At 48.5% G+C, this 16126-nt stretch overlaps 1 protein-coding gene across 1 annotated transcript; it reads right to left on the reverse strand.

Annotated features, from left to right (window-relative positions):
• Positions 1-2211: 2211 nt before the first annotated feature.
• On the reverse strand, positions 2212-15861 carry LOC144135503 (uncharacterized). The gene is made up of 4 exons (XM_077668154.1): positions 15475-15861; positions 6427-6743; positions 3956-4297; positions 2212-3144 (listed from the first exon to the last, which is right to left on the reverse strand). Exons 2-4 carry the CDS (start codon positions 6693-6695, stop codon positions 2982-2984), a joined length of 774 nt encoding a protein of 257 aa, XP_077524280.1. The 5' UTR covers positions 6696-6743; positions 15475-15861; the 3' UTR covers positions 2212-2981.
• Positions 15862-16126: the final 265 nt, after the last annotated feature.

Raw genomic sequence — 16126 nt, forward strand, 5'->3', positions numbered from 1 at the left:
CAATTTATCTCTTTCACTCGAAAGCGTTCCCCATTACAAACAAGTTACTCATTACATAATGTTCCCCTGCACAAAGTATTTGAATATAAGTATCTCTGCGTTTATTTTACATCTAACCTAACGTGGACGAGGCAAGTTGAGTATATTACAACAAAAGCCTGCAGAATTCTTAATTTCATAAAACGAAATTTCAATAAAGCTCGGTCTGATGTGAAACAACTCCTGTATTTCACTTACATACGACCAATACTTGAATACGCCTGCCCTGTTTGGGACCCCCAGTTTGCTTACTTATCTGACATGCTCGAGCGCGTCCAGAATAATACTGCGAGATTTGTGTCCAATAATTACAGCTTCTCAACTAGTGTCACGTCTCTTCAAAACCACCTTGGTTGGAGATCTTTAGCGAACCGTAGGAAACATTTGAGGTTGCAAGTCATACATCGCATCTATTTTCGAAATCTGAGCATTGACAAAGACCGGTACCTGTTTCAACCTCACTTTTTTTCTAGACGACTTGATTATCAGTGTAAGATCTGAGAGATTAAATTTAGGACAGATATTTACAAAACCTCGTTCTTTCCACGGACGATCAATAAGTGGAATAGGTTGCCAGCCGCCGTCACTGAGTGCTGCACGGAAGATCAATTCCGCACATTCTTATCTGATGTGTGACGTGGCGCGCAGTTCTCTTGCGCGTCTCTTTCATCTCATTTGTGTCATTGTACTTATGGCTCGCAGTTTTCCTCCAGTAGTGCATGCTTTTCTTCATCTATTATTAATTTTGTCATTGTATTTTAAGAGCGTTAGCTCTTACTCATCACGTTTCGAGATTCCGTGGGGTCTGCTATCACCCTTGATCACAGCGCCATCTGTGGCAGCAACTACTCATCACGTTTCGAGATTTCGTGAGGACTCCTACCACCCTGAGATCAAAGCGCCATCTGTGGCTGCAACTAGAAAACAGCGCATCTCATTGATACTTGAGAATTCACGCAAGCCGTGACTAGGATTCCTGTAGAAAGCATTGCAGGGTCCCATCAATGTCTCATGACTTTGAAACGTGGGGAACGCGCTCTACTAAAAAATCGTTCTTCGTTTTGACACTCGACCTGACGTGGTGTGAGATGAGATTCCGGTTGGGCAAGGCCTAATCGCCTACACGGTAACGGTCGCAAAGCGCCGACACCAAACGGATGGCAGAGGAACGACGCCACATGAGAAACCTGTAGTCTACATTTTAAAGGACTTTTCGTGGTTTCGGGAGTAACGACGACCGTCAGGCCCTGAACACAAAGTTTCGTCAGCGAAAAGACTGCGATATACTGCGATATACTGGGCGGCCCTGTGCACATTTCAAGGATTAACTGCTTAGCTCTCTGTAACTAAGAGACGGAGGGACAAACGACTTAATTTTTAGTTCCTCTTCTCTTGCTTTGCTCTGCTGTATGTGCCTTGATGGCATAATTGCTACTTATGAAATTGGGGCCTCTTGTAATCGAAGTCCGCGCAAGTGCATAGCAAGTAAAAATAATTAAATAAGGTTGTTCATGAACAAGAGCACCGTCGCTATCCGTGCGGAGGCCAAGGCTGCTGCTTCAAGAAAGGCTTAGTGGCAACGGAAAGATGGGCAGTGGAGAATGCGACGGAACGTGCACAACGCTTTTTGAAGTGTGTGAGGGAGTTTCGTGGTGCGCGCAAAGGATAGAGGCAATTTTATCTCGTTGCTCTAAGTACAGCCCCCTTCAAAAGTACACAGCCAAAGAGATTTGCTTCGAAGCTATTTACTGGGGCCCCGTAGCACATCTCGGAGTCCAAAGCTTCAAAAAGAAAGTCTAGAGACTTTCTATATACAAACCCTAGAGAACAGTCTATATGCAATACAAATCCTATAGACTTTCTAAAGAAATTTTTGTAAAGCACCATCCATGCCGAGACTGAGGAGCGAGTGCCGCGAAGCAGCTGTGCTTCCCCTAGAGCAGCGCACGTGATAGCGCGGCGTGACGTCACTCACACCCGCCAGACATTGCGCTCCGAGCGAGCTCAAAGTCACGGCGACAGAAATGAATGGCCTTGAAACACGTGGCGTAGTAGAGCTCCCGCTCTAAAAAAAAAAAAAGCGTGTGCGCGCCACGTGTTTCAGCTGCTGCACTTGTTTGTAGGGTTCTTCTCGGCAACTTTACCGAAAAGAAAAAAAAAACAGGACGCATGTTCAACAGGCTTTCGCATGCATGCTTTATTCCCTTCGATTCATGATTTGTGTAATAAATTAAGATGAGATCCCAGATGAAGGCAATGAAAAAGAGTAACACGAGCACTTTCTGTCACTTCCGAGCGTCCAATTCAACGGAACCCCAAGGCTTGTCGAAGAACTGGCGATCAACGCGCTTTACATAAATCCCTTGGGCTGGTTCAATGCTTGGGGTCAAACAGCCATGTCCAGTTCTTGCACCTATGATAATTTCTTGAACAGTAGAGCCACTAGAACAGCATCTTCCTAATGGTAGAAACACCTGTCATAGATGAAGGCTGACTTGTCGATATGTCCCTAATATGGCAAGTAGAGTTGTCCTGTGAACCATGCGGTATGCGAGGACCTGTGGAGACGACGGTAAGAACTTCCCCTATAGCCCAGTTCCAGTGGCAGAGATATCGGTGGTGCCAAATAGCTGTTGTCGCACCATTTCCAATAAAAAAAGATAAAACAATAAATGTTGTGTAGTAGCGGCCCCATTGACAGATGTGCTGTTGGTAATCGTCGCTTCACAGTCCACGTACCAGACAAACATCGTCACGCTTTCGCGCTGATCACATGATCACTCGTCACCAGTGACGTGCTCGTATCGTGGTTGGACGGACCTCCCGGCGTCAGCACCATCCTACCTTCTCGCCGTTGGCTTGCTAGCATCTCCCAGCCGCCCACGGAGATTAAAGCAGGGCAGTGCTTGTCGGTGGCCCACATGAGTAGCGATGAGGTAGAGCTACCTGAGAAAGTAGCCCACAATGGTCTGTATCATCTCCAGCGGCGAGACGATGCAGCCGTCGTACTGGCGAGAGCAGTCGGCGTCTTCTTGGCGGCCGTAGCGAGCCGCCAGTTGGTACTTGGAGACCACCGTGGTCGGCTCATCCGGTGCCGAGTACGGACTGCGCAAAAGTGACGCCGAATCAACAAAACAAGCAGTGAACATCAAATTCTCGGCCACCGTCCGGGTTTCGTCGGCTAGAAACTTTTCTTATTTTGACCCGCATTTCTAATTCTGACGAGATCTAATTTTCGCTCGCGACACGGCCCACTAGTCTCATGGTTACTTCTGTTCTTACATCTACCTTCACAACATCATTACATACCCTTTTTTTAATTTTATCCTATAACTAATGGCGAAAGGAGAGTACCACCATGACAAATGAAACGAGAACAGACCTGAAACGCAAGCAAAAGAGGAAAATAGTATCTACTTGAAAGAAAATATAGGTGGTACAAGCTGCCTTCACACCTTCGTGGCCACCATCAGGCAAGATCTCCTTATGCTGTTGGATATTCAACTATCCTGTTCATGTTTCACGTGAACCTGATAGTACCTCAGCGCATTCCATTGCGTTTGTTGACAAATCAATCCTCTCTGTTCCGCTGTGTTCCTGCACTTCAAGTTGCGACCCTTTGAGAAGCCTTACATTAGCACCACATGAGCGATACAGAGTGCCCCTGTTCGGGGAGCGGAGCTAGCCTTGTGGGGCCCATGTAGTATAAACAAGTAAGTAGTGTCAGGCTGGAATCTGGATGTGGGTTGGGTCAAATCGTCTGTAACAGACGGGTTGACCCTACACGACACACACGGGCATAAGCAAACGTGCACTTGAACGAGCCTCTATTCTCAAGTGCAACTAACCCGACACGCCTGGCTATCGAGTTAGCTCCGTTAGTTATACAGCCATTGAACTCTAGTAGGACACTCACGGGTAGAGCAGCTGCAGCAGCAGGCCGATGAGTCCGTACTTGTTCGGCTGGTTGTGCGCCTCGCACACGCTCCGTTTCATGCACTCCTGCGGGTCCAGGCTGGGGATGCTGGGGAACTTCTCGAGACCCTTGTCCACGCGCGTCATCACGAACTCGCTGAGGCCGGCCAGGCCGCCGCGGCCTCCCAGCAGCCCGCCCCGGTCCTGGAGCGGGACCTGGTGGTAGGGCTGCGTCTCGCTACTGCGGGAGGGCACCGCCCACTGCGCGGGCAGCAGGAACGGCAGCAGCAGTCCGACGGCCCCCGCTGCGGCTGCTGCCATGAGACCCAGCTCAAGGGGGGACCTGCCGAATGCGCGCAGTCACGCGGTGATTTAAGTCCGGAAAACCGGATATAAAGAACATTTTCATCATGTCGGCCAATAGTGCTAGGAAATGACACCATAAGCTTTAGATTCAGAGGAGACGCGCCACATAGTACAACCACGCATGCTGTGTAACAAAACGGTTGCAACGAACGCTTATATCGAGCAGTTGCACGGCGACGCATGCGATGAGGCTTGGCTTCAAGGTATTTTTATCTGCCGCTGTGCGACCAGCTGAGGTGAGGGGGCCAGATAAACCCGTTGCGAGGTTTCCGGGCAGAAAGCGAATGCAAAAACGACGAAGCGGTAACTAGTGTGTGAACAGCGACTTGCAGATATCAGTTTCGTCTGCTTCCAGGACTTCGGCAGAGATTGAGTTGGGGGTTTTGACATCCGAATGTGCTTACTATTCCCCGAATGTGTGCTTACTATTCTGTACATAAGAAAGTTTTAGAAAAGAATTACTTGCCGCTTCTTTGCTGAGTACTATACTCGCCAGGCTGAACCAATTGATTTGGCTGACAGTTATTAGAAAGCAATGACCTTAATCAACAGAAAGAAGCGGTCATTTCTTTAAACGATCTGACATTTTACACGGCTGCTCTGCGCATGCTCCTCCTCCAGCTCCTCTTCTCCTCCAGCTCCACTGGATGAAAATAAAACTGCCGGCTCCTGCTGCGCCTGCGCAGTTCATGTTAGTGACTGGCGCATGCGACAGATGGCGGCAGCTGTCAAGCACACTTGGCACTGCGTAGGCGCAGTTGACGCTTCGCGGAATCGGATCGCGCCTGCGTCTCCCACCTGCGTTTGTTTTCAACCAGTAGCAAATTTTCATTACTCCCCAGAGGGCGCCACTTCTTGCGAAAAAAGCGAATCTAGGCCTTTTTTCTGCATATTTTTTTCCCCTGCGCACAAAACATGTCAGTTGCCAGTCATTCTGTCGTTCCGTGGGAGAGCTGTAATTAAACATGTGCTTTTACCACGTACAGTTGTCGTTGTTAGATGGCAGATTCTAATGGGGATCTCGGAAAAGATTGCTAAATAGCCGCGCGCATGACAGATAAAGACGGATCGCTCATTTCCTAACTTTTAATAACGCCGCACTCAAGTATAAACTTGCAGGATTAACGCCGCCAATGAAGCTCAATATGATCGATAGACCTTTCGTTTTTCGTAGGGCAACAAAGCAGCTGCAACATGTGAAGATAAATATATTGTCGAAAATTTGCAATTGATCCCGACATATGCTTCATGCCACCGAGCACTGTGAAAAGGAAATTTATCATAACGTTTTTTTTAAAAAAAAAAAGCAGCCATTATCTTGCTGAGCTTCGCAATCCCTGTAGTCTTGGGCTTTCCTCGTCTTTTCTTTTTGGTATGGATTGCGTTGCAAGAGACAACTGCCCTCGATACTCCACCGCCATGGAAGTTTGTGGGTTAGCTGAATACAGGGCATAACGGTCAATAAGGACACGAGGAAAGGTGAGAGGACAGCTGGGTTCATTTGACACGTTTGAATTCATCCAATTAACCGGTTTAATGAAAACAAACTCGCATAATTTGCACTCTTACCAGGGGCAGGGGAGTGGCATACCGATAGATGTAAAACGCTACCGACTCCACCTTCCTAACCGTACTAAAACAAGAGCATCCATCTGCAGGTCTCGTGACTGGTCCGCTGCGCAGTATTTATTCATTTATTTATTTACTTATTTATTTATTCAGAATACCCCTAAAGGCCCTCCTTCGAGGGTATTACAAGGGGGGTGGGGCAGCGTAAAACATGCCAAAGAACAGCATTAACGCGAAAAGGAACAATAAAGAGGCTGGGTATAACATAGAAAAAATAATTAAGCACCAGCGAATTAATAAAAAGTGGATAAAAAACAATATAATACAAATTACAGGTTTACAGAAAAAGATTAGGCATAACGGAGATGTAAAGTACTACAGTGTACATATTAGGCACGAAAAGAACAGAAATAATCACAAAAGTACAGCAAATGGAAAAAGAAAACACTCAAAACTTTCGAACACTACAAACATTTCTAATGCCAACGTCGCTGCGGATGAGCGCAAGAAATGTGGAGGCGTGGTCCCCCCTCTCACCTGTAAGAAGAGCCTGCAACCATGCCTCGGAGGCTGGGAGTAGCATTGCCTGCGAAGATTAGCTCGTTCACCACGTGGTCGAGCCGCGCCGGGTGAGAGTGGCCGTCATCGTGTCGAGCTAGCGAGTCCAACACCACTGTGACCAAGTGCGCTGTCGTCTGCGCTGTCGTCTGCGCTGTCGTCTGCGTTGGCGTCTGCGTTGAGGCCAGCACCGTGGAGAGGACCAGGAACAGCGACAGGGCGCCCACCAGATGTCGAGGGAACGCCATGACGTGACTTGAGCAAGGGATGCAGCCTTCCTTTAGACAGTCAGACAACTGCAAGTGTAAGACGTCATCTGTTAGCATCCGCGCTCAGAGCGATGCTAGCTGGAGATGGTACGTGCAATACATAACGACGCGTGCAAAACCCTGGACTCGATGACCTGCATCATTTAAGCACGTCTTCTAACAATCAACGACGAAGAGAAGTCGCTATGAGGACCACATCCCGGTGTCCAATCTTCATTCAAAATGTTCTTTAAGTACACTGGAAACTACTGGAAACTGCACTTCCATGCATGACGCTCAGTCGCGAAAAAGCTGTTTTACATGGTGCGACGGGCGTGACAGAATAAGACCCAGTCGCACTGTCTTTGCAAAGCCAATCGCAGCCGCTATTTCACATTTTAGCCACATCAGTCGGTGCGGCGCTAGTAGCCTTTCATTGGCAAGAGGTGCTTCAGCGAATATAAATGTCAAGCATCTTAGTATGCTGTTATTTCATAAGCCTGACTATTTCTTTTGAGCATGCACTTTTGTGTTCGAAAAAACATTTTAGGGTTTTTTTGCGCTAGTTAACAGGTACGAAAATACGAGTAGCCAGCCTCCCTTGAAATTCATTAGCAACAAACGTGCCGAAGGTGCGGCAGTGCGACCAACTCGTTGGAAGTCCGTCACAAAACATCAGAAATCGCACTGCGCTGAGGTGCGGGTATACGATCGTGTCATGTGAAACAGCCTGAAGGCGGCAGAGGCAGCATTTTTATCTGTCAAGCAAGACAACCGGCACTAAAGTCAGAGCGTTAGACAAAATCTCCTTCTTTTAAGGCAACCACATGTTCTCAGAAATCGTTTGCATAATTCATAATTCGGCCTGTCTGCCACTAAACCCGCCAACTTGACACTGCTGCGCGAACTGCGACCCAGATTGATGACAGTCGTGTCGACAGCAGGGCAACTGGTAGTGTTAAATGCCTCCCATTAACGGTGCAGTTTTCTCGACTCAAAGACCTTCCTCCGCCACAGATTGCGGTGTAAGACGCAAAACTAGCAGGCCCAGCTCGGCACGGGCAACACATTCCACCTGCCAAGTTGTTGTTGTTGTTGCCTTCGTGACATGATATAAGATTTGAACCATTCCCGTCTCCTTTATTTTCTTTTTAAGGAAACGGCCGTAAACGTCTCTCCACTTTCTGTTTTTTTTTTCATAGCCATCGTTCGACTGTTGAAACCGAAACAGCATGACAAAAAAAAAATACGATTAGAAATTATTTAGCAGCGGTAGGTGAATACCACGTGGTGATTTATATGCGTAGTAGTGTGTTCCGCATAACTGTAGAGAAGAAAACATGCCACCAAAATTAGGTGTCTGTATTCCTTTATGGAAATATTGAAGGTAATGGTCCATTCTTCCGATGTGTGGCACAATTTTTCTTTCCAAGTGTTTCCATCGCTCGCACCAATCAGTTAAGACTGCCGTAGAAAACCAATGGGGAACACTACTGACGATCGCAAAAAGGTGAATAGCAAAAAAAAAAAATATGCAAGGCTGTTGACGGAAGATCTGCAGATATATTGATTGTTATAATGAAATCTTAAAATATATAATGACGCACTAGAAGACGACGAACTGTGCAGTGGCGCTGTCATGAGTGCCCGCGCCAGGTCGTCCGCCATTAAATGATGATGTAACCATTTGTCATCTTGTCTCATCCATTGGCTTGCCGTCACGTAAAAATATTTAAAAATGCGTTCAAAAACTTTTTCCCGTTCAAAAATGCAAATTCGCAAGAGAGCGCAATCCAGTAGCTGAACATTCCGAGGACTCCAACCATAGAATCAACTTTGAAGAAACCCGCATCCTCGGAACCGAAACAAATTACCACAAGAGGCTCCTTCTGGAATCCTGGCTTACCCAAACCACCCCGAACAATATCAACCGCACAAAAGGAAACCTGCCCCCAGTATATGCCCAGGGACTTCGCTCTTCAACGCAACGAAAAAAAGCCGCCATTCAGCACCTCCCTGCAGTGCGCCAGCGTGACTAACAGCCTAAAACCCCTCCCCCTCCCCCGCGTCTTGCGCGACACAGCTGTCGTTCTTTTCACCCCCCCCCCCCTCCCCTCCATACTTAAAAGACGCTAGCTACTGCCCTCAGTCATCCCTGATGAAGGAGCCGAGTCGGCTTCGAAACGTTGGGTTGAAGTTAAAATTTTGGTTGGAGATGTGCAGTTTATTATAAGTCTTCAAACCCAACCAGAAAGGCAAATCTGTCAAAATATTTAGTTTTCAAAAATGCTTTTGTCCAGAATTGTCGGTTATGATAACAAAGGGTGCTCCCCGATGCTTTTTTGTAATCCCTTTGGTGTTTGTATGATTTGCGGACACGACAAGCAAGTGAAACTGAATTAATAATAATAATAATAATAATTGGTTTTGGGGGGAAAGGAAATGGCGCAGTATCTGTCTCATATATCGGCAGACACCTGAACCGCGCCGTAAGGGAAAGGATAAAAGAGGGAGTTAAACAAGAAAGGAAGAGAGAGGTGCCGTAGTGGAGGGCTCCGGAATAATTTCGACCACCTGGGGATCTTTAACGTGCACTGACATCGCACAGCACACGGGCGCCTTAGCGTTTTTCCTCCATAAAAACGCAGCCGCCGCGGTCGGGTTCGAACCCGGGAACTCCGGATCAGTAGTCGAGCGCCCTAACCACTGAGCCACCGCGGCGGGGCACGTACGCAGTGAAAATGAAATTGAATTGAAGATTGGTTTTGGGGGAAAAGAAATGGCGCAGTATCTGTCTCACATCTCGGCCGACACCTGAACTGCGCCGTATACGGGAAGGGATAAAGGAGGGTGTGAAAGAAGAAAGAGGTGCCGTAGTGGAGGGTGGAGGGCTCCGGAATAATTTAGACCACCTGGGGATCTTTTAGCGCGCGAGGACATCGCACAGCACACGGGCGCCTTAGCGTTTCGCCTCCATCGAAACGCGGCCGCTGCGGTGGGGTTCGAGCCCGGGTACTCCGGATCAGTATCCGAGTGCCCTAACCACTGAGCCACCGCGGCGGGTACAAACAAGTGCTCGCCCTTGTCTGTTCACGCATGCCTTCCGCCCTCAGTGCTAACATATCAACAAGCTCAAACCAAAAGTTCTAGAGCAAGACAGGCTTTGAGCTGTCATGGACAGATCACATATCGATTTCGAAAGTTTACTCTCTATATGTCCAATCTTCTTAGACAGTGCACACGCATATCATCACACAGAGCAGCATCCTCCGTGTCACGCGCGCCTGACGTCCCTGAAACCAGCCTCATTGTATCTGCCCAAACAAAGTAAGAAAACCTACGCGTGTGCTCCACGCACAGACAGATCCTGGACAACCGTCCCTTCTTCTTTCCTCGAAGATTCACCGGCCGCTTTCACTCGCTACAAAAGACATCCGTACCGCATCATCCGGGATGCGCGGGTAACCGAGTCGCCCGCGCAACCTTGCGCATCGTACACCATTGCACGCGCACAACGCAAACAGCGCGTGGCAGCTGGCGCACTCGGCGTCCGCCGAGCGAGACAGCGTAGGCAAGTGCGGACTTCAAAAGAAGAAAGTTGAATAGCCGTCGGGGAAGGAGCCGAGCATTCAGGCCGGTTGGCTGGCTGCTCCGGCTCGCGATACCCTGCTCCGGCTACCGCACCTTGCTCACGCTCCGACGCACGCACCGCGCACGTGCTCACCTCCAAATAGAAAGAAGGAAACCACAGAAAAGTTAAAAAGGAACCAGTGAGGCCACAAAGACCGGAAGGAGAAGGGAAGGCAGGAAAGAAGTACCGTATTCACGCCAGTGTAGCTGGAAGTGGCGCTACATTTAACCCCTGTGTGAGGAGGTTCTCCTTCAACAGCGCTTCAACCGGGGAGCCAAGACTGGGCAAATAGTATGGCACCGCATGCTCTATCCTGCCGCTCTCTTCAAAATAAGCACCTAAACTCCCTTGGATGTCCTGTGGACGTGAAGGACGTCTATGGGATGTCCAAGGGAGTTTCGATGGCCATTGGGCTGCTGCGTCCAGCTCGGTGTATTGGGCGTTATATTCTTCATTGGGTGCACACTGCTCGCGTACGTGCTACGTTAGGATTGCCCCTTTAAAACCATTGCATTAGCTGTAAAGCTCCTAAGTACACATTGGATGCTCCATTGCGCTTATAACGAATCAGACAAGACACTGGTTAGTAGAAAACATTCACATCTATACGCTGCTAACCAGCGTCTTGTCCAAATCATTACACAAGCTCTGAAGCTTCCATCTGGCATCAAAGCCGACTTGGAGCATGCCGGAAACGCCTATGTGGGGACTTTAGCCAACCCTGGATATACATGTTCTACCTGCTCCGGTAGTAGAGGGAAAGAGAAAGCTTCAAAGACAAAGACACAAAATTTCGATGACAGTATGGGTAAGGGACCCCGTTAAGTTCGCATACATGCGGTAGTTCGAGGAGAAGAAAGAGAAGGAACGATAAAGGGAAGGAAGAAAGCGCAGAGGAGAAGTGGGCGGCGGCGGAGAGTCCCAAATGACGATGGCCTGCACAGTCTGTGGAGAGAGAAGAGAGAGAGGAGGGGGGGGAGAAGAAGCCGGACCGGACAGCGCCACCTTTCAACCCAGTGACCCGCTACTCGGAGCGGAGGGGGGCGGGGCAGCCGGTTCGAAAACCAGCGCCGTCCAGGAAGTTCAAGGCGACGGTTACACTGCTCTCGCATAGCTCTGCTCATTACGTCACACTGTGTGGGAAACGTGTACTCTTTTCTTCTGTTTTCTTTTTTCTCAGCAATGCATTTCCCCGGTAGCGAGCGCCCGCCCATGGAGGTGATAACGACCTTGCTGCGTATGCACTGCAGTCGTATGTTGATTGAACATGAACACGCTGCCTCAGTGCCTTCTCTTTTCTCGTGTGAAGACGAAGTTTGTTTTCTGTTTTCTTCGAAGACTGTGCCTTGAGCATGTTACACACCTACCCCCACCTTTCGGAACCATCCATTATGCTTTCTGTATTATACACTCTGACATCGACCCTGTGGCTACTCTATAAACACTTCATGGCATGTTGAGGCTAAACTGCAGTGACATTTTCTTAAGTTCGTTAGAGGTGTCTTTTAGAAGTCATATTGCAGCGAGCATTGGGGTGATTTTCTAAGATTTATTTTTTCTCTAAATAAGGATAATGACAATGGTGAGGATATGCGGCTCTATCCTTCATATAGGGCGGGCGCCGGACATCCGCGGACTAGCCGAAAGATTGCCTCGTAGAGTCACTTCCACCTCTGAAGGCTTCGCGCTACCCGTCTCTCTAACTAACCGCGTGTACACTCCACTGCATAGCACTCTTATTCAACACACACGCTTGCTAACACGCTTCACAAACCATCCGGCAACACTGAAGCAGGCAATAGATTTCCTGGGCCTCGCACGTGACGTCACGGGGGCCATGACGGTGTACCACGCATAGCTTCCATGTTTCAAGCCGGAGAAAGCTAGCGAAAGTCCAGTAACCCAACGCGACCATTTTCTCTCTGCCCATTGCGTTCAACAAACGGAGACCATTACCAGAAATTTGGGACAAGCGCTTCTAGTTCCCTTAGCTGCCACCACGTGGCGCATAGCTTTGAACATTCAAAAATGGCACGTTGACATCATCCGTGACGTAATAAAGAGAATCACCAATTGGCTACCGAACAGAACGTTATAGGCTGCTAGCCCTTGCAACAATTTCCTTAGAGTCTATAGGCTGTCCATAGACTTCTGTCTATAAAGAGCATAGACTCTGTACAGAGAAACATTACAGAGCAGTCTATAGGCGATGCAAATCCCATAGACAGTCTATAGACAATGAATAGACAAAAAGAAATATCTATAGGAAGCCAATAGAGGCTATAAGAAGTCTATAGAGTGTATATAGACTATTTTTGTAGGGGAGGCTTAGCAGCACTGGCTGGGCGCTGTCCCGAATTTCTGGTAATGTGGTCTGTAACGTGCGAGCCGGAACATGCGCACCAGTCTCCACCGTTTGTCGTTCTATTTTTCTATTTAAACTCGCTTTTGGACACAAGAAGTCTCTTCAGATGTGCGCACTATGAATCCCATTATGCGATTACAGATTAAAGTGGCGTAGAAACAAATATAAATATTTGCACCAGATACCCGACACTGCCTGAACCTCCCTTCATTTTTTCAAACATCCAATGATCTATGAAGAGTAATGGTGCACATCTGAGAACCGTTAGAGCCTCCTCCGAAAGACAAAACCTGCTCAATTAAGCAGTGAACAGAAATAACAGCAACATTTCACATAACGTAAATATCGCATTTCGCAAAACGCGCTGCCTCCGTTTGAGTTGTCTGCATCTTTTTCTGTCTTCGGTCTGGTGCGATCGTGCGTGGTATGCAATGCGACACCACCAGCCCGCCCATCAGTCTGTGTTTCCGAGCTCCCTCCGCGTACAGATTTTTGCCCGCAGGTGCAGTAGGAATGGAAAAAGAGGAAGGGTGTTGCACGCTTGTCAGGTGCCCACGAGAGTTCTCGGAACATGAAAATTACAACGAAGCCTAACTGCTGAGCAGACCGAGCGTGTATAGCCACCAACTGGAGGACGCGCTTTGTATTTCCCCCGCGGCCTGCACAATGCGCCCCTCAGTGCCTGGCTGCACTTCTGGTTGGCGAGGAAGTCAACGTTTTCATGAATTTCATGAATTCCTTCCCCCCCCCCCCTTTTTTTTTTTCACCGTCACAAGGTTAAAACCAGAAAGATTCTGGTTAACCTTATGGCTTTTGTGTAGAAACGAATGTTGTTCTGCGAACCCGTGCTTGCAGGTGCTACTCGGGTTGCGAGTGACAGCAGTCCGACTGACGCATCTGAATTCCGCAGCTACGTCGCCACGGCGGGTGAAACTACCCGGAAAATCAACAACACCTGCCTTTCCCGATTAGAGCACCTTTCGACAAGGAGAGTCGCCTGCCCCGGCACGTCGAGTCTCCCTGAGGCCAATGGAGTCCTCTACGCTGACTCATGAGCCTGGTTCGCTTAACATTGTCAGCGCCTGTCCTGTCGTGTCTATCTGTATGCTTTTCTGCAATAAGCAGCGCTCAACGCTTGATTTTCGAAGAATTTCACGTGCATATAAACACGGCTCCGCGAATTACCGAAGCATGCACAACCGGTTTCCAGCTCGTGTCCAAGACACCGGAAAGAAAGATGGTCTTTCGCGGCAACATCAGCTTATGCATGCACGTATATTGGTTTGTTTGTTAATTTTTTTTATTTAATTGATCCCCCTTTCCAAGCTCGAATTCATCGGTTGAGGTATGGTATTATGTAAGAAGAGAGTTAATGTTTTACATGCAGGGATTGCGGCCGTTTGAAGACAAAGCAAAAGGTAACCATCACCGCACCCATTTATTCAGGTTGAGTAAAGTTAGGGTGCTATAGCCTTGGTTACATGAATGCGACAGTAGACGACTCCAGTCCACCTTTTTAGGCAAAGAGCAGGTCTTGAGAAGAAAAGGCTCGACTCATGCTCTACTCTCTTCCTCGACGTTTTAGAACTTTCCTTAAAAACGCTGTCTGAAGTCGACTTGTGTCGCATTCATGTAAACGCGGCTTAAGACGCCTGTTCTTTTATTTTTCTGTCTCTCAGCGCTGACAATGCTTCTCTAAACACGAGGGAAACCGCGTTATCAACCTTAGTCATCAATAGGCAGAGCAAAGCTGCAGAAAAGGGAGGATAATAAAGAACTCGAGGTACCAGGAAGGGCTCTTCATTCATCCACATAGCTGACAACGATCACTGCCGAAGGCCACCCTCCACAGAGGGAAAGAAAAAGTGTCCCCCCCCCCCCCCCCCCTGTCGTTACCGCCATCCTTCACACTGGTCTGTCACAGCTCCAGTTCTCTGAGGGAAGAGAACGCCTGCTGAGAGTCGCGTTCGAGCAGTTCATTCTTCACGGCACTCGTACGCGGATGGAGTTGACATGAAGAAAGCAATCCCGCGAGTACCAGCCTCTCTTCTAACACGAAAAAGTGACAGCGAATATCAAAAGGAATTCAGCGTCGCACATCTAGCGCACCTCGCTGCGTGTTGTATTTTCTTTATTTTTTCAACCCTTGTTCTGCTGAGGTCCGCTTCGTTATATCTGAAATTTTAACGGTTTACTTTATCCACCGCTACCAGAAAATGCACATTGATCTGCTGATTATCTCGAAACTTCGGAGCCTTTTCAGGCCACCCAAGTAGCGACGACAGGACGTCACGTGGTCGACCACCCAGATAGGAAACATTTTCGCCTTCGGAAGCCAAAGTCGGTACCCAGATACCTGTTGATTTATCGTCCTAAACGGAGTGCTTGTAACCGAGTTTTGATGGTTAAGCAAAAAGAAAAACTGTTATAATCACACAACGAATTGAACAACGCCATTTCTACCACGCTTCAGAGGCGATGCGATAAACTGCCGCAATGATGTCGCAGCTCAGCGAAACACGTTCATCAGTGTAAACACGTGGCGAAAGAAATGCACAACCGCACTCAGAACAACTCTGCGCATGAGTCGTGCGCTGACAGACAGCATTTGTGCATCCACCGGGGTCATGCTTGTAGCTGTCAACAGATCACTTACGTATGATGATAACAGAAAGACCGAGTAGAGGTAAAGGAGGGAGGGTATGATAGTGAAGAGATAAAGTGAAAAGAGTAAAGATGAAGATATGAAGCGTTCACGTCATTACGAGATTGCCATGTCTCACCTGTCTCGGGCGATCCAACGCAAGGAAGAAGCAGTTGGTATCCCTTGAAGAAGAGGATGATGAACAAGATGGACTTCGTCAGCCACGAAGCGATGATGAAGGCGCTGCTTGCTTGGCGTTTCCTTTAGCGACGCAACGGAGCTTTAGCGAGCAGACGACAATACCCACGTTTCGTCTGCAGCAAAGGAGCTCTGACCAAGCCTAATAAAATAATTTTAAAAAAGAACTGGCTATTGTTCTGGCCGGTCGCCCACCACGTTTGGTCGGGGTCAGGGAAATGGGTGGTGGTGGTCGCCGAGAGAACTGAGAACACGCGCACTGGACGGTGGTTGTATGCGGCGGCGTGGCCGGCGTGCCTCTCGTTGCTGCAGTTACAAGAGAACCAGAGAGCGATGCTCCGTCGCCGAGTTCACGAGCGAAGGCGACGATCCCGCTCTCTATTTCCCTCTCCCCAACCGCCCTCTCACTCTACCGTTCAGAGTGGCGGTGAAGCATGTGAAGCACGTAGCCCTCCTTTCTCATTCTCTTCCCCTCTCAGTCTCTCTCCCGGCGTTGGTGATCTTGGGAAAGGGAAGCTCGTCTCGAAGGAATGTGTGTTGCGTCCAGACAGTCCACTGGGTAGGACCAGCAGGGGACAGGACTAGCAGGGTGG

Source organism: Amblyomma americanum, chromosome 5, assembly GCF_052857255.1.
Source record: "Amblyomma americanum isolate KBUSLIRL-KWMA chromosome 5, ASM5285725v1, whole genome shotgun sequence".
NCBI classification, from domain to species: Eukaryota; Metazoa; Arthropoda; class Arachnida; order Ixodida; family Ixodidae; genus Amblyomma; species Amblyomma americanum.